The 26,326-nt window shown below is 41.9% G+C and overlaps 1 protein-coding gene across 7 annotated transcripts in view; it reads right to left on the bottom strand.

Annotated features, from left to right (window-relative positions):
• Positions 1-8,497: 8,497 nt before the first annotated feature.
• Positions 8,498-26,326, bottom strand: part of asmtl (acetylserotonin O-methyltransferase-like) — an 80,172-nt gene continuing 62,343 nt past the window's right edge. For all 7 annotated transcript variants that reach the window (XM_059963789.1, XM_059963790.1, XM_059963791.1 and 4 more), the window contains exons 10-14: positions 23,499-23,683; positions 19,406-19,523; positions 18,274-18,417; positions 13,336-13,458; positions 8,498-8,879 (exon numbers count right to left, since the gene is read on the bottom strand). In XM_059963789.1, coding sequence (XP_059819772.1) covers positions 8,665-8,879; positions 13,336-13,458; positions 18,274-18,417; positions 19,406-19,523; positions 23,499-23,683 — 785 coding nt within the window. In that variant the 3' untranslated portion in view covers positions 8,498-8,664. The remainder of the gene's footprint in view (positions 8,880-13,335; positions 13,459-18,273; positions 18,418-19,405; positions 19,524-23,498; positions 23,684-26,326) is intronic.

Raw genomic sequence — 26,326 nt, 5'->3', positions numbered from 1 at the left:
GCAAAAAAACTGTGTCTCAAATATATTTAATGAGGTAGCTTCTACTACTTCCCTGGGCAGAGAATTCCACAGATTCAATACTCTCAGGAAAAAGCAGCTCCCCCTTATCTTCGTCATAGATGTACTCCCCTGAAACTTGAAGCTATGTCATATCTTTGACATAAATCAGGTTGAACCTCACTAGAAGGCATATGAAGCAGGATGTCTCTCCTGCGCAATTTGTAAATGTGTGACAGTATTCACACAAATTGACCAAGTGTCACATGAAAGACCCTTTGTAAGTATTAAGATAAGAGTAGATGATTCTGGTAGCAACACGGACATTGCAAAACACAAGACAAATCTTTGAACATAAGCCATCAATTTGCTAGCGTCTTGGTTTCAAATGGTCTCTCGGGTAAAGACAAGCCCATTAGCTCCATTTTGTGTATGAAGGCATTGACAGTTGCTGTGTTAACACATTTCTTGTGCAAAGACTCTTACAAATATCCTGTCAACAATGTTTCATTTACTTTTATTTAAGAAAGAGAAATACTTAATATGGACAAGGAGTGTGGGGAAGAAAAATCAAATTATCCGCTGTCACTTGTTCCAACATTTCAGTTCGGTCCCAGCAGGGTTATGGGTTACCGTACTATCGGTGTATCACAGCAGTGTTCCACATCTCTTGGGATGTCATTAAATCCTCATATCATGCATGCTTTATTACCTCCTCTCACCCACACTCAAGCATTGCTTTTGGGAGCAGGCTTGATGGTTTAAAAATTCTAGCGGGGTAACAGAGAGACAATGTTTGACATGAGAGTAGATTTCAAAAATTATGGTTGTTATCTGTAGATATCCTGGCAGACAAGCGGATAGGTTAATGAACACAGAGCACAAAAACAGACAGCATCCTGTGGAAGGAAAAAGCACATTAAAAACCCATGCGTTTGAAGAAATGAAGGCACAAGAGATCCACTGAGTTCCCCTGTAACTTTACAGCTGTATTACAAGAAATGATTTCAAAGAAATTAGTGTTCACAGTTCTGGTCACCTACCTACTGAAAAGATATCAGTAAGAATTGATGGCTTTGTGACCAAGTTTGTGAATGATAATAAGATGGGTGGAGGGGCAGGTAGTATTGAGGAAACAGGGATGCTGCAGAGGGACATAGACAAGTTAAGAAAACGGGAAAAAAAATGGTAGATGTAATTCAGTGTCAGGAATTGTATAGTCATGCACTCTGGTAGAAGGAATTAAAGCATAGATCATTTACCAAACAGGAAGAAGATTCAAAGGAAGGTTACAAAAATGATTCCTGGAATGAAAGGCTCATCATTTTATGAGTGTTTGATGGCTCTGGGCCTGTACTCGCTGGAATTTAGAAGAATGAGGGGCCCCTCATTTAAAACCTATCAAATGTTGAGAGACATCGGTAGAGTGGATGTGGAGATGATGTTTTCTATAGAGTCTAGGACCAGAGAGAACAACCCCAGAATAGAGGGATGTTCTTTTAGAACGAAGGAAGAATTTCCTCAGCCAAAGGGTGGTAAATCTGTGGAATTTATTGCCACAGGTGGCAGTAGAGGCCAAGTCATTGGATATATTCAGTGGAGAAATTGGTAGACTCTTGACTGGTCAGGGCATGAAGGGGTACGGGGAGAAGTCGGGAGGTTGGGGGTGATGGAAAATGGATCAGTCATGATGAAAGTGGAGCTGGGTGGCCTCGGTCATCGTGAATCACTCCACTTTTAAAGGTTCATTGATCTCCCTCTCTGAGAAGGCACAGAAAAGTTTTTTAGTGGCACAGTCACAGTCAAGTTAGTACTGGAGGCCTCACATAGGCTGGGGAGCATGGATTTTTAAAAAGGAACTTTAGCAGGATTTTAGCTTTTATCAGTGGCACAGACAACTGGATCAGAGCAGGAGGCCTCATGCAGGTTGGGGAAAGATTTTTTTTTAAAAAAGGAGCTTTCAAGTGATTTTGGCTATTTTTGGTGGCATAGTCACAATTCATTAGTAAGGGCAAATAAAAATAAAGCAGAGACAAGTGGAGCAGCCAATGTTGTAACAGTAATTATGTGAGTGGACCAGTGTTAAGCATGGGGAAGCTTTGCTTATCAGGCATCAGTGAGAGTAGGCTTGGGCGAGGTAAGTATCTGGTAAGTATCTTCTTCATTCTTCATCCGTTAGGGCATAGTTAGAGCAGGAAGGATGGCTCCAGGGGCTGTGTTGTGTTCTTTGTGTAAGATGTGGGAACTTTGGGAGATTAACCACATCTGCATCGGGTGCACCAAGCCAGCCCTTCAGAGAATGTGTTAAGGAACTAGAGATGCACCTTCTGCTCACATGGGAAACTGAGATGATAGATAGGAGCTACAGGAAGCAGGTCACACCTGAGTTGCAGAAGGCAGGTAAATGGGTGACGGCCAAGAGAGGAAAGAGAGATGGGTAGCCAGCCTGTGGCCGTACCCCTCAATAATAAGTATACTGTTTCAGGTACGGTTGAGGGGGCCGACCTGCCGGTGGGAGGGAGCACAGTGACTGCAACTCTGGCACTGTGGCTCAGAAGGGTAGACATGAGATTGACGACGCGATAGACACAAGCGGATGGTATGTTGCCTCCTAAGTGCCAGGATCATGGTTGTCTTACATCGGGTCCACAACATTCCAGAGAGGGAAGGTGAGCAGCCATAAGCCTTTGTACATATTGGCACCAGTAGCATAGTTAGGAAAAGCGAGGTGGTCCTTAAGAGACACTTTAGGAAGCTAGGTAGAAAGCTGAGAAGCAGGACTTCCTAGATAGTAATACCTGGATTCCTGTCAGTGCCACTTGACAGGGTGAGTAAGAATAGAATGATTTGGCAGATGAATGTGTGTCTGAGAAACTGATGCAGGGGCAGGGTTCCAGATTTCTGGATCACAGGTATCTCTTCTGGGGAAGGTATGACCTTTACAAAAGGGACAGGTTACGCCTGAGCTCGGCAATATCCTTGTGGGCAGATTTGCTAGAGCTGTTGGGTAAAATTTAAACTATTTTGGCAGGGCTGTGGGAGATAGAGTGACAGAGCTGAGAATAGGTGTGTTGGTTGACAAGCAAAGGTAGTGTACAGTGACAGTGTCAGGAAGGACAGGCAGATGATAGGGCAAAATTGCAGTCAGTGAGATCAGTTGCATTGTAAAATGGGGCAAAATCAAAAAGTTCAAAGTACATTATACAGTCGGCCTTCCTTATCCGTGGAGGATTGGTTCCAGGACGCCCCGCGGATACCAAAAAATGCAATTGCTCAAGTCCCTTATATACAATGGTGTAGTATTTGCATACACATCCTCCCGTATACTTTAAATCAGCTCTAGATTACTTATAATACGAAATACACTGTTAATGCTATGTAAATAGTTGTTATACTGCATTGTTTAGGGAATAATGACAAGAAAAAAATGTCTGTACATGTTCAGTACGGACGCAACCATCGTAGCTCTTCTGGGAATGCTGATGCCACCTCGTCATCAGCCGATCCCGATTCTCCCGTGATCTTTAAGTTCTTGAGGCTGTAGCACTTTACGTAGCTAGCCAGCTATCCCTTACTAGCCTTAAACTCCTTCCTCTCGTTCACAACACAAGTAGCGAACGAACGAGACACGAGGTGAACAATGGTCAACTTCCGGGCTTTACTGATCTGCAGTTGGTTGTATCTGCACATGCGGAACCCACAGATAAGGAGGGCCGACTGTACATTCTTAAGATTCATCTCCTAACAGGACAAAGAATCCCAAAAGAACCCATAAAAAAAACCAACAAACACCCAAGGTGCAGAGTTAAAACAAACAAATTGTGCAAACAGTAAAAGTACGCAAATGGCATTCAGAACAAAAGTGGGTCCTCAAACATGAAGCCCAGAGCAGCTGGAGCAAGCTGCATCCTCATTTTCAGTGCAGTGCCAAGAAGAGCAAACGTCATGGGGCAGTTAGCAGAACCAGCTTGACCATTGCCTCTGGTCCGACATGCCATTTCAATCCATCTGGCTTTTAAATCGTCCAAATATCAGGTCGTTCCCCACTCTAAGCCCCAGCCCGTCGCATTGATATGCTCTGGACCTGGAGCCCCCTGCCATGTTTCGGCTCATACACAACCTTTCCAAATCTGCCTGATCGAGCAAACCTCACTTATCAGTTTGGGTGGATGGGCCTCAAATCTGCCTCTCCTCCACCCTAGCTGTTCTCCCCTCTGCTTACCTAGAGTATGCCTCGACCTCATCCCCCACACACTGCAACCCTCGACTTAGCCTTGCTTTCATTCCTCTTCATTGTTTGCAGTGATCATTTACCATTTTTTTAACAGAAAAATTGTTAGTAATAAAGTATTTAGTTGTATTCCTTGTTTTGTTATCTACCAGTAAGTAGTCGCTTGCCTTCAGTAGGGCCACAGCACTGAAGGGGTTATATTTGAATGCACACAGTATATACTGCAGAATAAGATAGATGACCTTTGAGTTCAGTTAGAGATTGACAGGTATAACACTGTGAGCATCCCTGAGATGTGACTGAAAGATTATAGTTGGAAGCTTAACATCCGAGGCTACACATTGCATTGAAAGGACAGGTAGGTAGGCAGAGGGGGTGGCATGGCTTTGTTGGTTAAAAAATGAAATTAAATCATTAGAAAGAGGACACATTGAATTGGAAGATGTAGGATCCACGTGAGGAGTTAAGAACAAGAAAGATAAAAAGACCCTGACCTGAGTTATAAACAGGCCTCTGAATAGTAGCCAGCATGTGAGCTACAAACTACAGTGGAGGATAGAAAAGGCACGTCAAAAGAGCAATGTTACAATTGTCATGGGAGATTTCAATATGCAGGTAGATTGGTAAAATCAGCTTAGTGCTGGATTCCGAAAGAGGGATTTTCTAGAATGCTTGTGAAATGGCTTTTTAGAGCAACATGTGGTTGAGCCCACTAGGGGACCAGCTATTCTAGATTAGGTATTGTGTAATGAACTAGATTTGATTACGGAGCTTAAGGTAAAGGAACCCTTAGGGGTAAGTGGTCATAATATGGTCAAATTCACCCTGAAATTTGAGAGACAGAAGCTGAAGTCAGATGTATCAATATTGTAAAGGTCACTATACAGGCATGATCAAGAGAAAATCTGAGCACACACACAAAATGCTGGAGGAACTCAGCAGAAAAGTGTGCAGTCAACATTTCATGCCAAAACCCTTCGGCAGCACTGGGGAAAAAAGCTGAGGAGTAGACTTAAAAGGTGGAGGGAGGAGAGAGAAACACAAGGTGATAGGTGAAACTTGGAGGGGGTGGGATGAAGCAAAAAGCTAGGAATTTGATTGGTGAGAGGGACAGAAGGCCATGGAAATAGACGCATGACAGAGGAGCTGGCTGAAGTTGATTGGAAAGGGACACTAGCAGGGATGACGGCAGAACGGCAATGACTGCAGTTTCTGGGAGCAATTCAGAAGGTGCAGGATAGATACATCACAAAAAAGATTTCTCCAAGCATAATAACATAACGTGGCTGACAAGGGAAGTCAACACCAAACTAAAGGAAGAGAGGGCATTTAATAGGGCAAAAATTAGTGGGAAGTTAGCGGATTGGGAAACTGAAATGCCATTAGGCAGGGAAAGATGAAATATGAAGGGAAGCTAGCCAAAAAAAGAGGATACCAAACTTTTTTTTTCAGATATATAAATTGTAAAAAGAGAGGTGAGAAGATATTGAACCACTGACAAATGCTCATTGGAGAGGTAGTAATAGGGGACAAGGAAATGGCAGATTAACTGAATAAGTATTTGGCATCGGTCTTCACTGTGGAAGACACTAGCAGTATGGTGGAAGTTTGAGTGTTAGGGGACAGAAGTGAGTGTGTTTGTGATTACTTGGGAGAAGGTGCTTGGGAAAGGTCTGAAGACAGATAAGTCAGCTAGACTAGATGGACTATACACCATGGTTCTGAATGAGGTAGATTAAGATTGTAGACATATTAGTAATGAACTTTCCAGAATCACAAGGTTCTGTTGTGGTTCCAGAGGATTGGAAAATTGCAAATTTTCCAGAAAGGAGGAAGGCAGAAGAAAGGAAAATATAGGCTTGTTAGCCTGACCTCAATGGCTGGGAAGATGTTAGAATCAATTGTTAAGGATGTGGTTTTGGAGTACTTGAAGGCACATAACAAAAAGCCAAAGTCAACATGATTCCCTTGAGGGAAAATCTTGCCTGACAAATCTTTTGGTATTCTTTGAGGAAATAACAAGCAGGATAGACAAAGGAGATTTGGTGTATACTTGGATTTTCAGAAGGCCTTTGACAAGGTGCCATACATGAGACTGCTTAGCAAGATAAGACCCTGTAGTATTACAGGAAGGATTCTACATGGATAAAGCAGTGGCAGATTTGCAGGAGGAAAAGAGTGGGAATAAAGGGTGCCTTTTCTGACTGGCTGCCAGTGACTAGTGGTGATCCACAGGGGTTGGTGTTGGGATTTCTTTTTACATTGCATGTCAATGATTTAGATGACGGAATTGATGGCTTTGTGGTCAAGTTTGTAGACAATACGAAGATAGGTGGAGGCACAGGTAGTGTTGAAGAAGCAGGGCGGCTGCTGAAGGACTTAAGAAAGATTGCGAGAATGGACAAAGTGGCAAATGGAATACAATGTTGGGAAGTATATGGTCACGCACTATGGTTAAAGGAATAAAAGCACAGACTTTTATATGCATAAGATGATGAGATGCATTGATCGTGTGGATAGTCAAGAGGCTTTGTCCCAGGGTTGAAATGGTTGCCACAAGAGGACACAGGTATAAGGTGCTGGGAAGTAGGTACAGAGGAGATGTCAGGGTTAAGTTTTTTTTTACTCAGAGAGTGTTGAGTGCATGGAATGGGCTGCCGGCAACGCTGGTGGGGGCATACGATAGGGTCTTTTAAGAGACTTTTAGATAGGTACATGGAGCTTAGTAAAATAGAGGACGATAGGTAAGCCTAGTAATGTTTAAGCTAGGGACATGTTTGGCACAACTTTGTGGGCTGAAAGGTTGTATTGTGCTGTAGGTTTTCTATGTTCTATGTTTTCTATGACTATTTTCTAAACGGAGAGAAAACATAAAAATTTGAGGTGCAGAGGGTCTTGGGAGTTCTCGTGCAAGATTCCCTAAACGTTAACTTGCAGATTGCAGTGGTGACAATGGTAAGTACAATGTTTACATTCATTTCAAAAGGACTAAAATACAAGAGCAAGGATGTAATGTTGAGGAAAACACTCAAAATGCTGCAGGGACTCAGCAGGCTGAAATGACGGCTATACTTTTTTCCATAGATACTGTCTGTCCTGCTGCATCTCTCCAGCATTTTGTGCGTGTTGCTCGGATTTCCAGCATCTGCAGATTTTCTCTTGTATGTAACGTTGAGGCTTTATAAAGCACTGGTAAGACCTCCCTTGGAGTATTGTGAGCAGCTTTGGGTTTCTTATTTAAGGAAGGATGTGCTGAAACTGAAGAGGGTTCAAAACAAGATCACAAGAATGATTCCAGGATTGAATGGCTCGTAATATGAAGAATTTTTGATGGTTCTAGGTCTTTATTCGCTGGGATTTAGCAGAATGGGAGGGGGGGATATCACTGAAACCTATTGAATACTGAAGGGCCTACATGGAGTGAATGTGGAGAGGATGTTTCCTATGGTGGGGGAGTTTGTAACCCTCTACAGCATTTTCTTCAATCCTGTGCATTGGCACCTCCATACCAGATGGTGATGCAACAAGTAAGATTGTTCTCCACAGTACATTTGTAGAAATTTGCTTGTCTTTGAAATATCAAATCTGATCAAACTCCTAATGAGGTAGATAGAAGGAAAAAGCAGAACCACAGAATATAGTGCTGTAGTTTCACATAAGGTCAGTGCAGGCAAAGTACAAGGACCACAACAAGGATGACTGGGAGATAAAGAATTCATCTTTTCATTTATGAGAGGTTTGTTAGAGAATCTGATAACGATGGGATAGAAGTTCCTCTTGAGCCTGGTGATACATGCTCTTCCACTTTTTTATCTTCTGCCCTGCAGGACAGGAGAGAGGACAGAATGACCAGAATGGAAGGGTCCTTGATTATTCTGGTTGCTCTCCTAAAGCAATTAAACTCTGAATGAAGAACTGAGTTCAAAGGTCAGAGCAGTGTTTCGTACAGCTTCCCATCACTGGCAAAACTTTCAATACAAAACTCATGCGTAAAATTTTAGGTATACAATTCAATGTTGCAATGGCACCTGGTGTGTAGCTGCTTCATTGCTCCAAAGACAGGGCTATGCCCTGATCTCTTCTGCTGTTTCTACGTGTTGCCTCTCACATCTCAGATGACCTGCGAATTTCACGAGCAACTGTAATTACTGCTGGTGTAGGTGGGTTGTAGGAGAATTGTTGGGAGATGATGGTAAATAATTGGAAGAATGAGATTGATAAGATTGTATGACCTCCATCTGTGTTACATATGGAAACATGAGAAAAAAATAAAGTTTAAACGATTATTTAATAAGGAATTGATATTACAAAATGTGCAATTTTGAAAACACATTAACTAAGTTGATTGAATATTATAGTCCTTCCCCATTGGGTATCAGAGGCGAACATAATTAAAGGCCAACTCTGAAGAGCTTCTGCAACACATAGATAAAAATCTACTGCTTTTTGCAAAAAATGGCATCCAGAAGGATTCCTGTGTGTTTGATCTGAACGTTTGCGAAGCCATGTTTGTGCAAGAGTTTCCTGTACTCTGACCCACTCCTCTCCTTCCCGTCGCTCTGCATCATCATACTGAGGGACTGCAGGAGACCACTGCACGGTTTGGTCCTCCGATCGTACAGCACAAGCTCCGTAAGGAGAAGGCTGCATCCTGGAAATCCAGAGAAGATTGTGTTAATAATCAATCAATAAAATCTAACTATGGCCTAGAAAAAAAAGTATAATACAATCAGTTAGGCAAAGGAAAAAAAGAAAAATTGCATTTTCTCTGGTACAGAAGTATGAGAAGGATTTCAGATAAATAGGTGTTAACATTGGTAAAAAAAAAGTAGTTAGGTCTGTGCTTGGAACAGGAATGGTAGGTTTTAATTGAACAGTTTTCTAATTAAACGACCTGGAAAGAGAAATATCAACTCATCTTTCCCAATCTGAGCTAGTTCCATTTGTCTGTACATCACTCAAAACTCTTCCTGGTCAAGAATATATTCAAATGTCTATAAATGTAATTGTACCTGCCTCTACCACTTTCTCTGGCTGCTGATTCCAATGTACCCACTAACCCCTGTGGCCCTCTTCAAATGTTTCCCTTCTCACCTTAAATCTATGCCAGGTAATTTTAGCCTACCTTACCCTGAGAGAAGGTATCTGACCATTAACCCTATTAATGCCTCTCATGATTTTATAAACCTCTATAAGGTCATTCCTTTAGCCTCATTCGCTCCAGGGAAAACAGTCCAAGTCTGACCTGATAAATCAAGTCCTCCAGTTCCACGATATCCTTGTGAAATATTTCGGCACACTCTGCAGTTCAATCATACCTTTTCCACAGAATAGTGACAAAAACTGCACATAATACTCAAAGTTTGGTCTAACCAACATCTTGTACAGATGTAATCTGATATCCCTACACTGTTGTACTCAGTGCCCTGACTGACGAAGGCAAGCATTCTTCACCACCCTGTCTATGTGTGTCACCACTTTGAGAAATGTGTGCTTGAACCCCAATGTTTCTCTGTTCTGTAACATTCCCAAGACCCTGTCATTCACTGTGTGTGGCATTGTCTCGGCTTAACTTCTGAAGATGCCTCATTTTGCCCGTGTCCAAGTTATCTTCCATCTAGAACAAGCGAAAATCTGCAGATGCTGGAAACCTAGTCCTGCTGATGACCCCAACAGACTCACAGGTGAAACATTGCCTCACCTGGAAGGGCCTTTAGGAGCCTTGAATGATAGTGAGGAGGGGTGGTGCAGGGGCAGGTGTGGCACTTGTTCCACTTGCAGGAGGGAGATCAGTGGGGAGGGGCAAATTGACAAGGGAGTCGCGTAGGGAGCGATCACTACAGAAAGCAGAAGGGGGGGGGGATGTGCGTGATGGTGGGATCCCGTTGGAGATGGAGGAAGCTTCGGAGAATTATGTGCTGGACACATAGGCTGGCGGGGTGGTAGTTGAGGAAAAGAGGAACCCTATTCCTGGGAGGATGGCGGGAGTTTGGGATAAGAGCAGACATGTGTGAAATGTGTGTGTTAAATTCCATCTAGCATTCTTTGGCCAACTTTCCCAACCAATCTAGCTCCTGCCGTAACCTTAAAATATTTACTGAATGGTCTACCTTCCACAATCTGCAGTAACAAAAGAGAGCTTAAAAACATAGTCAAAATCATAACTCTTTCAGAATTACATGATTGTAAATAAGTTTTAAGAGGAAAAGTACTCCCTGGTTATAAATTTAAAACTGATGTCTTCTACATTTTCATACGTTCAGAACTTTAATTTGATGAATTATATCAAATCAAAATAGTCCAAGTATTAATTTGATTCCTAATTCATTCTCACACTTATTATTTTTCTCCTTTCTGTATTTTTTCTATTTCTAATTTTTTTCCATTCCTCCACCCCTTTGATCTTTTGAACTCCCCAGCTCAGTCAACCATGCTCACCTCTGGCCCTGAGAAAGGCTTGCACACTAGTTTTGTAGCAACAATGCTCCCTATTCCCAGAGATTTCTTGGCTGACTAAGCAGTTAGTAGTATTGAAGAATTCTCAGATAGCAACCATATGGTAAAGGAAAACTCATTTTTGCAGAAAGCAATACTCGGACTGAGCCACAAAAATAGGACTAATACATTCAGTTTTGTATAAAGCACTTTTACCATTTTTCACACCAGACTGTGTCCATCAGATTATTTGCTGACAATTGCTTTCAAGCCTCTTTTAAAAAAGTTAAGCTCAACATTAACAATTGCTTTTAAATTCCATTACCAGTTCCATTTCTTGCACTCACTGATAACTTTGTTCTTCCGCCAACTCCAATGGGAACCCACCACCAAGCACTACTTTCACTCCCCCACCTTTCTGCTTTCCGCAGGGATCACAACTCCCTTGTCTGTTTGTCCCCCTTCCCACTGATGTCCCTCCTGGCACTTACCTTGTAAGTGGAACAAGTGCTGCACCTGCCCTTACACTTCCTCCCTCACCACCATTCAGGGCCCCAGGCAGTCCTTCCAGGTGAGGCAACACTTCACCTGTGAGTCGGCTGGTGTGATATACTGCGTCTGGTGCTCCCGGTGTGGCTCTCTATATATTGGTGAGACCCGACGCAGACTGGGAGACTGTTTCGCTGAATGCCTACACTCTGTCCACCAGAGAAAGCAGAATCTCCTAGTGGCCACACATTTTTATTCCATGTCCCATTCCCATTCTGATATGTCTATCCATGGCCTCCTCTAGTGTCAAGATGAAGCCACACTCAGGTTGGAAGAACAACACCTTATATTCCGTCTGGGTAGCATCCAACCTGATGGCATGAACATTGATTTCTCTAACTTCTGTTAATGCCCCCTCCCCTAATTACCCCATCCCTTATGTATTTATTATCTTTCCCCCTTTTTTTTCTTCTTCTTTTCTCTCTCACAATCACTCCTTGCCTGCTCTCCATCTCCCTCTGGTGATCCCCTTCCCCTTTCTTTCTCCCTAGGCCTCCCATCCCATGATCCTCTCCCTTCTCCAGCTGTGTATCCCTTTTGCCAATCAACTTTCCAGCTCTTAGTTTCATCCCTCCCCCTCCTGTCTTCTCCTATCATTTCAGATCTCCCCCTCCCACTTTCAAATCTCTTACTATCTCTTCATTCAGTTAGTCCTGATGAAGGGTCTCGGCCCGAAATGTCGACTGTGCCTCTTCCTATAGATGCTGCCTGGCCTGCTGCATTCCACCAGCATTTTGTGTGTATTGCTTGTTCTTTTACTAGTCTGCTTTTAATATTTTCCCCATTAGGTACCCATCTCTATCAAGATTATGATGCCTGCTTGTTAAGTCCACCCAAGGTACAGAAAGTTAAGCTGCTCCACAGCACAGTGCAACAGAACCACCTTAAGGTAAACATGCTGTTCTACTGGTACTTGGGAAACTATTGCAGATTTGGATGTGCAGGGTGCGAAACATTGCCCAGAAATGCCAGGATTTTCTGTAGGGTTCTTTGTTCTACTGCAGCCTTCAGCGCGTCTAGTTGGACTCCCATAACAAGCCAGCCTTTCTGATCAGTTTATTGAGCCTGTTGGCATCACCCGTGCTGATGCCATTGCCCCAGCACACCACCACATAGAAGATTGTACCAGCGACAACAGACTGGAAGAACATGTTGAAGGGAGGCCTGCATACTCAAAAGGACCTCAGTCTCCGCAGGAAGTAAAGGTGACTCTGGTCTGTCTTGTACACAGCCTCAATGTTAGTTAAAGTTATCTTCTTTAATTCAACAGCCTGGTGGTTGAGGATAAATAACTGTTCCTGAACCTGGTGATCTGAGTCCTGAGGATCCTGTACCTTCTTCCAGGTGGCAGAAATGAAAAGAGAGCATGATGTGGATGGTGGGGGTTCCTGATGATGGATGCTGCTTTCCTGTGACAATGCTCTGTTCAGATGTACCCAGTGGTGGGGAGGGCTTTACCCACGAGGGACTGGGCTGCATCCACTACTTTTTGAAGGATTTTCCATCCAAGGGCATTGGTGTTTTCATACCAGGCTGCAGAATGCCAAACAACCAATGTGCAAAAGAAACCAAACTGTGTGAATAAAAATAATACTGAGAACAAGTTGTTTAAAAGTCCTTAAAAGTGAGTCAGAATCATTTCAGAGTTGTAGTGAGTGAAGTTATCCACGCTGGTTCAAGAACCTGACGGTTGTAGCGTAATAACTGTTCCTGAACCTGGTGGTGTGGGACCTAAGGCTTCTGTACATCCTGCTCAATAGTAGCAGCGAGAAGAGGGCATAGCGTAGATGATGGTCTTTGATGATGGATACTGCTTTCTTGTGGCAGCATTCCATGTAATCTTTTTCAGTGGTAAGGAGGGTGTTTCCTGTGATAGACTGGGCCGTATCTACCACTTTCTGTTCACTGGAGTTGGTGTTTCCATACCAGGTCATGATGTAACTAGTTAGGATACTATTCCCTGTGCAACTATAGAAGTTTGTCAAAGTTTTTGGTGATATGATGAATCTGCGCTATCTTCTAAGATAGTAGACCTTGAGTGGAGAATAGCACAGGTGTGGAGCTGATAAAAGAAGAATAAAGACAACTTTCAATATAGAAGAGATGCTGAAACACTGTATTACCTGGTTTGCACATCTGAGAGAGTTTGCTTAATAGGAGATTAATCTTGTCTTCTTTCCAGAAATGAAGAACATTTACAAGAATGTAAAGTTCAGCTTCAGGTATGTCATCTGTGAAGATGTCTCCTTTTGATCAGAACAGAGAAAACAAGAAGAAATATTAAAGTCTTGTCTGAGCAATGGTGCATTTCTAATATTCCCCGTTTTATTTCAGATTTCTAACATCCACAATATTTTGTGCTTGTTTTACATTAAAACAATGTACATGCCTGTACATTGAATCTCACCTATCTTTCTCCCCACAAACACTAATTGAGTGTTGTGCCAAATCTAACAATACGAAACAAAACAAATTGCTAAACACAAAGTACACTGCTGACGCTGTGGTCAAATCAACATGTCAAATCAACATGCTCGATGAACTCAGCAGGTCAGGCAGCATCTGTTGAAAGGATGCAAAACAAATGGCTATGTTGGTGAAGTATGACCATAAGACATAGGACCAGAATTAGTCCATTTAGCCCATTGAGTCTGCTCTGCCATTTCATCCAGTCTCCTGCCATCTCCCTTTGATGCCATGTCCAATCAAGAACTTATCAATCTCTGCATTAAATAAACCCAACAACCTGGCCTCCACAGCTGCCTGTGGTAACAAATTCCACAAACTCACAACCTTCTGGCTAAAGAAATTTCTCCGCATCTCTGTTTTAAATTTATCTAAGTAAAAATGTGCTGCATTGGAAAAGCTTTAAATGAGGCTCACGAGACTGACCCCAGGAATGAAAGGGTTAACAAATGAGAAGCATTTGAGAGCTCTTGGCCCGTACTCAATGGAGTTTAGAAGAATGAGGAGGCATCACATTGAAACCTATTGAATATTGAAAGGCCTAAACAGAGTGGATGTAGAAAGAACGTTTCCTTTAGTTGGGGAATCTGGGACTAGAGGGCATAGCTTTAGAACTGAGGGAGGTCCATTTAGAATAGATATGAGGAAATATTTCCTTACCAGAGGGTGGTGAATCTGTGGAATTCATTGCCACAGATGGCTATGCAGGCCAAGTCATTGCGTACATTTAACGTGGAGATTGAAAGGTTCTTGATTAATCAGGGCATCAAAGGATATGGGGAGAGGGTGTAAGAATGAGGTTGAGACAGATAATAAATCAACCACAATGGAATGACAGAGCAGACTCGATGGGCTGAAAGCCCAATTGTGCTTCTAAGTTTTATGGTCTAAAGGTGAAATATTTAAAGGGAACCTGAGGGAGAACTTTATCACTCAAAGGGTATTGAGTGTGTGGAGTGAGCTGCCAGCAGAAGTGATGGATGTGGGCTTGATTTCAACATTAAGAGAAATTTGGATAAGTACATGGATGAGAGGTGTATAGTCCAGATTGAACTAGGCAAAATAATAGTTTGGTATGAATTGGATGGGCCAAAGGGTCCATTTCTGTGCTGTTGTGCTCCATAATGAGACATTGCAAGCTTTCTCTTGTTTGATTTAGGGTTAAAATTGCATGGTCGTTCTATCTCCTGTTACACTTGACAAGTCTGTGTCACATTCGTTAAGATGGAAAGCCAGACAAAAATTTTGCTGTTCTAAGGTGACCTAAGGTGAAGTGTCTGGTGCATCTTGACAAGGACTTTAATTGGAAGTGGATGAGAGTGCTTTGAAATCTTCAAAAGTAAATGAGCAAATCTCAAACTATTCAGAATTCCTTTCACTTGCTGACAACAGAGAAAAATAGTATAGTGTAAATCTTAGGATAACTAATTATTAATTAGCATCAAAGTTCCTTATGAAGATTTGCAGCATCTGCAGGATGTCTTGCATTTACACTTCAAGAATTCGATCGCCATTCATCCTTCTGTGCCTTCTCCCATCCCGCTCCCACCCAAGTCGAGCCACATGGTTCCAGCTCCCCTGCTGTGCAAAGGAAAGCTTGGCTCTTCACACTATTGGTTTAACCCTTGCCCTGCCACAACTTCCACAGCACTCCGCTAAAGTATATTTGGGTTGCCATCTTTTTAATTCTCTCAGGTGAGCTCAGTGGACTCTGAGGCACTATTTCAAAGAGCAAGGACTGTACTCGATATTCCCTTCCCAATCAATATCAGTAAAAGGCAAATGACAGATCAGCAACATTATTTTTATATTTTATTTACTCAGATACAGCGCAAAACAGACCTTTTCAGCCCTTTGAGCTGTGCTAGCCAGCAACCCCTGACTTAACCATAGCCTAATCACCGGACAATTTACAACGACCACTCAACCTACCAACCGGAACAACTCTGGGCAGCGGGAGGAACCTGCGCACTCAGCGGAAACCCACACACTCACAGGGAGAATGTAGACCTCCTTACAGACAGTGACGGGAACTGAATTAAGGTTGCGGGTACTGTGAAGTGTAGTGGTAATCACGATGCTAAATCAAAAGTCTTCCTCTTTGCACTACTGTACAAGTCTTGGTCTATAACTGGAATTGCAATTCAGAGTGTAAAATGTTACTTCAGGATTCTATTTGGTAATCCAATTGGGTGACAGAATCAACTTATGAAAACCATAAGATACAAGAGCAGAATTGGCCATTTAGCCCAATAAGGCTGTTGCGCTATTCAATCATGCTTACTCAAGATTCAAGCTAGTTTACTGTTACTCTACAGTAGACAAGTGTAAAGGAGAACAAAATCATTGTTACTCTAGATCAGAAGGAACGTATAAAAAACACAATAAGCATACAGAACACAATAAAAATACATAACATTAGCTTATATACAGTACATAGAATTGAATTGAATTGAATTGAATGATCTTTATTGTCATTATACACAGGTACAATGAAACTCTGTTTGGCTTCCTCTCAGGCAATCAAACAAAGTGGTAGATAAAGACAAGACAGTAATAGAAAAACAGTATTAAATAGATAAGTAGCAGAAAATAAGTTGTAGCAGAAAATAAGTTGCAGCAGCACCAGGATATCACAGTAATGCACAAAGTGCCATTAGTGCAAGTATTTGAGTCCTTGTGTGTGCACGTGTGTGCTCACAGTTTCAGTCATTGTTCTGTGGGTGTGGTGTGATGGAAGCCACAGCTCTGGGGTAGAAGCTGTTCCTCAGTCGATTTGTTCTGGCTTTTAGTGTCCTGAACCTCTTGCTGGACGGCAGTGGGTCAAACAGGGAGTGGCTGGGGTGTGTGGTGTCTCTGGTTATACTGATTGCTTTCCTCCTGAGTCTGCTGGAATAGATGATGTCCAGTCCTGGGAGCTCCATCCTGACAATTCGCTGGGCTGCCTTCACCACGCGATGCAGGTCTTGTCACTCAGCGGCTGTGCAGCTGGCACACCACACTGTGGCACTGTTGGTCAGGATGGTTTCAATTGTGCTTCTGTTGAAGTTAAGCAACAGCTTTTGTGGGAGTTTGGCCTGTTTCAACTTTCTGAGGAAGAAGAGTATTTGTTGTGCCTTTTTTACAAACAGTGAGGTGTTGGTGGTCCATGTCAGCGAGGTGTCGGTGGTCCATGTCAGCGAGGTGTCGGTGGTCCATGTCAGCGAGGTGTCGGTGGTCCATGTCAGCGAGGTGTCGGTGGTCCATGTCAGCGAGGTGTCGGTGGTCCATGTCAGCGAGGTGTCGGTGGTCCATGTCAGCGAGGTGTCGGTGGTCCATGTCAGCGAGGTGTCGGTGGTCCATGTCAGCGAGGTGTCGGTGGTCCATGTCAGCGAGGTGTCGGTGGTCCATGTCAGCGAGGTGTTGGTGGTCCATGTCAGCGAGGTGTTGGTGGTCCATGTCAGCGAGGTGTTGGTGGTCCATGTCAGCGAGGTGTTGGTGATCCATGTCAGCGAGGTGTTGGTGGTCCATGTCAGCGAGGTGTTGGTGGTCCATGTCAGTGAGGTGTTGGTGGTCCATGTCAGCTGTTTTGACAACATAACTCCAAGGAACTTTAGGTGTTCCACACTCTCCACTGCCTCTCCATGTATATGGAGAGGGGGTGTACTCTGTCCTTCGATCTCCTGAAGTCAATGATCATCTCTTTTGTTTTAGAAGTGTTAAGGAACAGGTCGTTGTTCTTACACCACTCTGTCAGATGATCCACCTCGAGCCTGTAGGCTGTTTTTCATCCTCGTCTGAGATCAGGCCAACCACTGTGGTATCGTCCACAAATTTAATTATGGAGTTGGAGGTGTAGATGGGGGTGCAGTCATGTGTGAAGAATGTGTAGAGCATAGGGCTCAGCACACAGCCCTGACGGGTGCCTGTTTTTAAGATGAGGGTGGTGGAGGTATGCTTACCAACTCTGACTTGCTGTGGTCGGTCTGTGAGAAAGTCCATGACCCATGAGCACAAGGAGGAACCAAGGCCAAGAGTGTTCAGTTTGATGACTGTGTTAAATGCAGAACTGAAGTCCATAAATAACATCCTCACATAAGTGTTTGGTTCCTCTAAGTGAGTCAGAACAATATGGAGGGCTGTTGTGATTGCATCCTCTGTGGAATGGTTTGCCCGGTAGGCAAACTGGTGTTTGTCCAGATCATGTGGGATTATAGCCTTAATGTGTGAGAGCACAAGTCTCTCAAAGCACTTCATGGCTATGGGTGTCAGCGCTACAGACTGATTGTGCATAAAGCAACACTAGATACAAGAGTATCTGTACATAAGGTGACTGAGAGGAAATGGTAAAGTAGTGGTGGTGGGGTGATGTGTTGGTCAGCCTGACAGCTTGGTGGAAGTAACTATTTTTGAGCCTGGTGGTCCTGCTGTGGATGCTGTGCAGCACCTTCCCTGATGCAGGTAGGACAAACAGTCCATGTGTGTGTGATCCTTCATGATATTGCTGGCCTTTTTCTGGCTCCCTTCTATATATGTCCTTGATGATCTAGAATCAAGTTAGAAAAGCACTTGAAACAAAAATGGGAAGAAAGCAAGCAGGTAATATTCTTACTGACCTGCTTTGAAAGAAATTCGATTTGAGCTTTGATTTTCTTGCTGGAAAGGTTTAAGTTTTTCCAACAACTTTGTTGAATGAAAGACCGTGAGTACCATATCTTGATATGCATTTGCCATTTCATAGGCCAAAGCTCCAGTAGTTTCTGCAATAGAAAAACTTTGATCAAAATTACAGACAAAAATAGCTACGATATACCTCTTCGCTATCTAAAAGTTCACCTAGATTTATGTAGAAAATCAGTCTTTCAACATGGGTTCTAGCACAATTCTGTACGAGTTGGTTAAAATTGAATTTCTCCACGACAGCTAATATGGCCAGTTTTGCTTAGCTGGCATTACTTCTTCGAATCATACTCTCTTCTCTCTGCGTAGCCTTCAGGAGTTGCTGATTCCTCCCATAGAGCCAAAGAGTTATACAGAGTGGAATCAGACCCTTCAGCCCAACTTGACCATGCCTGTCCACCCCTCACCCCTCACTTAGTTTCTATCTTCTCTGGTACTTAGTCTTCAACCCACGCTCAGGCCTCTAATCAATGCAAAGAAGATGGCAATGAATCTGCAAGTCTTCAATACATTAAAGAAATTTTAAGGCATGAACATATGATACTAGAAGTAATTGACTATAAATAAATGAACAAATTCTCAGAACATAATGCAGCAAGCCACAAATCAAAATAAAAATAGCTCTAATCGTCTTTAAATTATGGATATGTTGACTTTGTTAGCTTCTACATGACTTACAAAAATTACATCATAGAATGAAGCTCAGATAGAACTAGCTCTACTATTACAATTATTTCTTTGGTAAGTGCCAAGACCGGTCTAAAACAGAATTCTTGGAGGGAGACAAAAATCTACCTACTCAATTTATTAAGGTACACAATTAAATATCAGTATAAAAAGTTTCACCTTACATTCTATTTTCTTTATCAATTTCTTGGTGATACTTTCCTGAATTATTCCAAACTGCTACATACTCTTCAGGTTTATTGTTGATTTTCTTTCTTTTCAATTATTTTTCTTAGTTAAGCTCTCTCCAAGACTAGTCTACAACAACATTCTTAGGAGTGGGACAAAAATTTATTAATTTTTCATGAAGGTACATCATTATATTTTTTTTAAATGTCATACCTCCTAAGTCACAAGCAGTTTTAAATGATGAAAGATCAAATGCCCTGACAATGTCCTTCCCAACAACTTTGACAACATTGTTAATTGCCGACATCAGAGACAACATTTGTTCTGAATTCTGTCAATGGAAAATTAGATGTTAATGTAGCACTTTAAAATAAGAAATAAAACAAATAATTAGCCAAATGGTTAAGTGACAATAGAAAAAAAATTCAACTGGTAAACATACACAACCTGGCACTTTCTGTAGGAACCAAGACTGAAAAAAACTGCTGGAAGAAATGGTTTATCATTGTCACATACACTCAGTGGCTACATTATTATGTACAGAAGTGGAGCCCAGTGTGGACTTCTGCTGCTGTAACCCTACCACTTCAAGGTTCGACATGTTATGCATTTAAAAATGCTCTTCTGCACATCACTGTTGTAAAATGTGGTAACTTGAGGTACTGTCACTTTCCGTCAGCTTGAACCAGTCTGGCCATTTTCCTCTGACCTTTCTCTCTAACAAGGTGTTTTCATCCACAGAACTGCCACTCACTACTAGATTTTTAAAATTTTTACCTCCATTCTCTGTTAACTCTAGAGACTGCTGTGTTTCTGAGATACTCGAATCACCCTGTCCAGTACTAACAATCATGCCATGTTCAAAATCACTTAGCTCATATTTCTTCTCCATTCTGATGTTTGGTCTGAACAACAACTGAACCTCTTGTCCATGTCAACATGCTTTTACGCATTGAGTTGTGCCACATGCAGATTACATATTTGCATTAAAGAGCAGGTGTATGGGTGTAGCTAATGAAGTGGTCACTGAATGTACATCAAGATAAGAGTGGAAAACTGTATTTTGCATACCCTGCAGAGACATCGACCCAAACATAAGTACATCAGGGTAATATAAAAGGAAAGCAGTAACAGAATGCAGAACATCGTGCTACAGCTACTGAGTAAGTGCATTGGCTGGTAGGCAGAGGATCACGATTGCATAGTATGTGAGATTAAGAGTTCCACTCTTATAACAGCAGGTCAGAAGGTTAGTGGCATGACTTGCCAAGCTTTTATATCTCTTGTCTGACATAAAGGGTTTGGGAGGAAGGGGCAGAATTGATCAGGGTGGGAAGGGTCTTATGTTACCTGTTTTGTCTGACGCAGTGGGAAGTGTATACAGTTACGAAGAAGAACCCAGTTTTTGTAATAGACTGGGCTACATTCACAACTCTTTGGAATTTCTTCCATACCAAGCTGTGATGTATCTAGCTAGGCTGCATAATTTTCTCTTCATCTTAAATCCATACATTTATGCATATCACATTAAAATTTGTCATGTGTTTAAATACTAAACTGGCCCTTAAAAACAAGGCATTCTGTACTATAGCCTCTCACCATCAGAGGCACTACAACACCTCTACTGAGGAAAAGACAGGTTTAAAGCTGCCAAAGTTTCCTTGAACTGATTTTCAGATTCATACTGAAAATGGTGGCCTTAATAGAAGGGAAAAAGTAACCACTTTTAAAGAATCCATTACCCAAGTGCAAACTCCAAATTCACAGTAGTTATAAAGCTCATTTAAGTTTACAATGTAATGAGATAAGCAATCTACTATTTCCTCTTAACAATGACCTAAATCTACATTGATTACATGCCAAGTGGTCTTTATCATCAACTTAGTTAATTCTTCAAAATGAAATGATAGAACATAGAGCATTATAGCACAGTGCAGACTCTTCAGCCTACCATTTTGTGCTGATCTTATAACCTACTCTAGAGATTAATCTAACTCCTTACTCCTACGTAGCCGTCCATGTTCCTACCATCCATGTGCCTGCCTACTAAATTTTCTGAGTGTATCTGCCTCTACCACCACCACTGGTAGGGCATTCCATGCACCCACCATTCTGTAAAAAAAATTTACCTCTGACATTCCCCCCCCTATATTTTTCCTCCAATCATGTTAAAATTACATCTCCTCATTGCACACAATACACACAAGTTTTAATTTTAGGTAGGTGGAATACTAAATATTTTACTTTGAACACAAACTTGAAATCTAGGAAAATTTTGTATTTAAGTGAACAATCACGTTATAACGGCTTTCTCCATCACTGATTCTGAGCCAAGAGGTACACGTGTCACCACTGACCAGTCAGACTTCTGCAATCATATAAACAAGAAATTCTGCAGGTGCTGGAGATCTAGAGCAACACACAAGAACTGCTGGAGGAACTCAGCAGGTCAGGAAGCATCTGTGGAAATGAACAAGTGATCAACATTTTGGGCAGAGACCCTTCTTCAGGACTGGAAGGAAAGGAGGAAGGCACCAGAAGAAAAAGGTGGGAGGAACAGGAAGGAGAATAGTTGGAAGGTGTTAAGATGAAGCCAGGTGGGTGGCAAAGGTAAAAGGCTGGAGAGGAAAGAATCTGATAGGAGAAGGGGAAGGAGGAGGGGCACTATTTCCCTAATCAGAATTAATCAGATCATAGAATTATTCAATTAATACCATAGCCCTGGTTTATCCCATAGATGTGCAACCACACTTCCTTCCAAATTACTCTTACAATATTATTTTGAAAGCTAATGTAACACCCTGATTAAGATTTTACTGCTAATGTTGTAGGCTGCTTCATTTAATGGTTTTCTGTAGAAGCAGTGTGTTCTGCTGGCAGTGTCTGGGTTACCGTAAAAAATAAGGGATTGTGATGTTCATACTTTGGAATGTAGTGTCATCCAATCAGGATGGTGGAATTGGGAGAAGGTTCTAGATAACGCTGGGCGGGCAGGTTTTTGTGATGGACACTGGGGTGGGTCGAGGTCTTTTCATTCTGAGATGGAGAAAGAAGCAGCTCAATAAAACCGGCCATAGAATTTGATCTAATGGGAATGCGTGATTCGATGGAGTCAAAAAGGGGAAATCCTACTGGTGATCAGTGAATAGGACTTGGCACCATGATACATCAGCTTTTGCAAGATTTGTGCTCCAACCTTGTATACATTTGACTGTTTTAATTATGGTGGGCCCTTTTGTTTTTTTTTCTTTTTTTCCCTTTTTTCTTTAATAATGGCTTGATTAAGTTAACTTTCATAAAACTACTTTCTTTATAATGTATGCAGTATATGGTCTGATATTTCTTGCTTGCTGATGGGTGATTGCATGGGGGCAGTAGCTACATAGAGTGCAGACAGATTGGAGTTCAGGTGGGTGAGACATCCCAACTTCCTGCCCGGGTTTGGTGGAACCCATGTCATATTGACCCAAGACGAATGGAGTCTGAGAGAGGAGGATTTCTCATTGCTATATCCGGTGGCTGTCAGCCAAAGGTAACAAGCCACATCTCTGGAGAAGCCTGGTAAAAAGGGGTTTCACTAATATTAACTTTACTTCCATAAACATTTCAGGCAGCAGTGTGATCATAATAATTCACAGCATTGGGAAAAAAATAATCTCCTTGTGCTTCAGACAAGTCCCTAGTTATAACCTTACCTGAAAGAAAGCATTTAGAGACCTACAATACTTATTCAGTGCTTACTAAGTCACCTCTTTAAAGAATCCACTACCTCAATGCAAACTGCAAACTCACAATTATAAAGCTCTTTTAAGTTTATAATGTAGTGAGATAAGCAATGCTACCAGCTATTTCATCTTAACAACAACAAAATCTACACTGGCTGCATGCCAAATGATCACTAGCAACAAACTCAAGTTTTTTGTTTATTTAGAGGAACAGTAACATGCTGCTCCGACCCTGAAGCCCCTGCTGCCACATTATATCCATGTAACCAATTCACCTACTGACTCATACGTCTTTGGAATGTGGGAGGAAACCCATGTGGTTGTAGGGAGCTACGACCTCTTTACAGACAGTGATGGGAACTGAACCCTAGTCACTGGAGCTTTAAAGCAATACATTTTTAACCACTATGCTACTTGTGCCAGACAAACCTTCAGAGTTAAATCAGTGGTAATAATCAACAGTTTGTTAACAATGACTCACCCGCCAAGAGTGATTTCTGAACAGTACAATATTGATGATGGTGGAAACATGTGCCCAATCACACATGGAAAGTCAGTTCTGAACAAACAAGATACTTTACCTGAAATAAGTATTCAGCCTTTCCTCCAGGAGCTGATTGGCACTGACTTGGTCCCTCTTTAATGGCTGTATCCAGATGACTGAAAAGTGGCCAAATGTAGTCATTATTATAAAGAATATAGTCACTCATGGAATTTGCAGCGCCTGATACCAGGAACGTGTTGGCAAATTTTGAGTTCTTATACACTGCAAAAGCAAATTTAGAGAATACAGAAGCAGGTTATTTTGTTTTTCAAGGTACCAAAACTTTAAAATACCCCACAGCTTTTTTTTAAATACAGACCACTAAGAAATTAATGGCTTACTGTAATCAGTTTTGAATATTTCCAAGGAAATATTCAAAACTTCTTTCAGATTAACAGACAACTGGTACGTGCAATTTTGAGAACTCTTTCAGTAAATCATTGATTGCAAAGGTAATTTTTAAACCTGAAGTGATATCTGAGAAATACTATTATGGACCCCATCATGCAGGTCATGCCCTGTCTTCATTGTCACCATCAGGAAGGAGGTACAGAAGCCTGGAGGCATACACAATAATTCAGGAACAGCTACTTCCTCTCTGCCATCCTCTTTCTGAATGGACATTGAACCCATGAACACTACCTCACTACCTTTTTATTTCAATTTTTTGCACTACTTATTTAATTTAACCATTACAGGTTACACACATATATCTACTGTAATTCACAGTTTTTTTCTATTACTATGTATCGCATTATACCGTTGCTGTAAAGTCAAAGTCAAACCTCATGACGTATGCCGGTGATTTTAAGTCTAATTCTGATTCTGGACAGCAGTGTTACTGCCTCCGTTTCAGCAACCTGACTTGGATGCTGAAGTTTAGATGTGAATAGAAAATTGCAGATGTTGTAAAAAATATATGATGAAAACAGAAAATGCTGGAAATACTCAGCAAGTCAGCCTACATCTGTTGGAAGAGCAAGAGTTAATGTTTCAGGTGAAAGGCCTTTCATTGGAAAAGGGCCTTCAGAACAATTCTGACTAAGGGTCTTTGACTAGAAATAGCAACTCTGGACTTTTGTCTGGACTTTTGTAACTTCTCCCTACAACTGTACATGTGTTCAAATACTCCACACATTCTAAAAAATATGATGGCTGGCACTTAATTGGCTACTGTGATGTACTGTAACACAAACAAAATGCTGAAGAAGCTTATCAGGTCAGACAGCATCTGTGGTGAGGAATAAAAATTTGACATTTTGGGCCAAGAGCCTTCATCGGGACTGTAACCTACTCCAAGTGTGGATGAGAAAATAATAGGGAGTGGGTAGGCCCAAGGTGGAGAATAGGTCCCAAAGAAATAAAATGGGGTGAAAGAGATTGCTTTCAAGGTAGGTACAGACTCAAAGAGCTGAACAGCCTCTTTCTCAACCGAAAAGAAATCAAAAAATGTGAGAACTGAGAGAAAAAAACAGGCACACGAGGAAATCTGCAGATGCTGGAAATTCAAACAACAACACACACAAAATGCTGGTAGAACACAGCAGGCCAGGCAGCATCTATAGGGAGAAGCGCTGTCGACGTTTCGGGCCAAGATCCTTCTTCAGGACTAACCGAAAGGAAAGACAGTAAGAGATTTGAAAGCAGAGGGGGGAGGGGAAAATGCAAAATGATAGGAGTAGACCAGAGGGGGTGGGATGAAGCTAGGAGCTGGAAAGGTGATTGGCGAAAGTGATACAGAGCTGGAGAAGGGAAAAGATCATGGGACGGGAGGCCTCAGGAGAAAGAAAGGAGGTGGGGGGGAAGCACCAGAGGGAGATGGAGAACAGGCAAACAACTAACTATGTCAGGGATGGGGTAAGATGGGAAGGAGGGGCATTAACGGAAGTTAGAGAAGTCAATGTTCATGCCATCAGGTTGGAGGCTACCCAGCCGGTATATGTGGTGTTCCTCCAACCTGAGTTTGGATTCATTTTGACAGTAGAGGAGGCCATGGATAGACACATCAGAATGGGAATGGGACATGGAATTAAAATGTGTGGACAATAGAGGAGGTCACAAATATCAGCAGTGGTCCAATTATGATGCATGGAAATGTGAAAATTAATCAAAAGCATTATCAAGCTTAAGCATCAAATGCCTTTAAATATTGTGGTTACTGTGAAGACACAAATGATAAATTCTTTAATTTTTATATTAATGAGTAGCAATCTGAAGACGCTAGAATGAAATTTATAAAAGCAATGCAATTTCCCCCCTGCACTTCAACAGTTAACTTCATTTTCTTAATATCTAAAAGAAATTTAGGCAACTTTAAGTTGTTTATTTTTATTTTTATTTTCTCAACACAGTACTGCAACTAATAGAACTGCTGACTCACGGTACCAGTGAGTTAGTTTTGACCCAGACCTCTGATGCTTCTGTGTAGAATTTTCAACTCCTTTTTGTTGATTTGCCTAAATGGTCTGGTCCAAGGATTTGGTAACCACAAGACTATCTAGAAGTCATAACGAGATACAGAATAGAAACAGGCCCTTTGGCCCAGCAACTCCACATTAACCATCAACCATCCACTTTAACCATCCTACATCATTGCCACTTCCCATATTTTCTTCAACTTGCCTCAAATTCTACTAGTTACCTGCACACTAGGGGCAATGTCCTCCAAGGGGACCACAACCTTGTTGTTGGGTTTGGAGGCTTGCATGCCTCAATGACCCGGACAGCTACATTGGCTGGAGTCAGGCAGGGCCTTCTACCTCGACTACTGGTATGGTCACCCAAGGTCAAAGGGTAGAGTCTGCCAGTTCTCTAGATTCAGGGGTTCTGCTCAGGACTAACAATACTGAATGCAAAATTGTACAA

Source organism: Hypanus sabinus, chromosome 3 (genome assembly GCF_030144855.1).
Source record: "Hypanus sabinus isolate sHypSab1 chromosome 3, sHypSab1.hap1, whole genome shotgun sequence".
NCBI classification, from domain to species: domain Eukaryota; kingdom Metazoa; phylum Chordata; class Chondrichthyes; order Myliobatiformes; family Dasyatidae; genus Hypanus; species Hypanus sabinus.
This window is presented reverse-complemented; position numbering and strand designations above follow the sequence as displayed.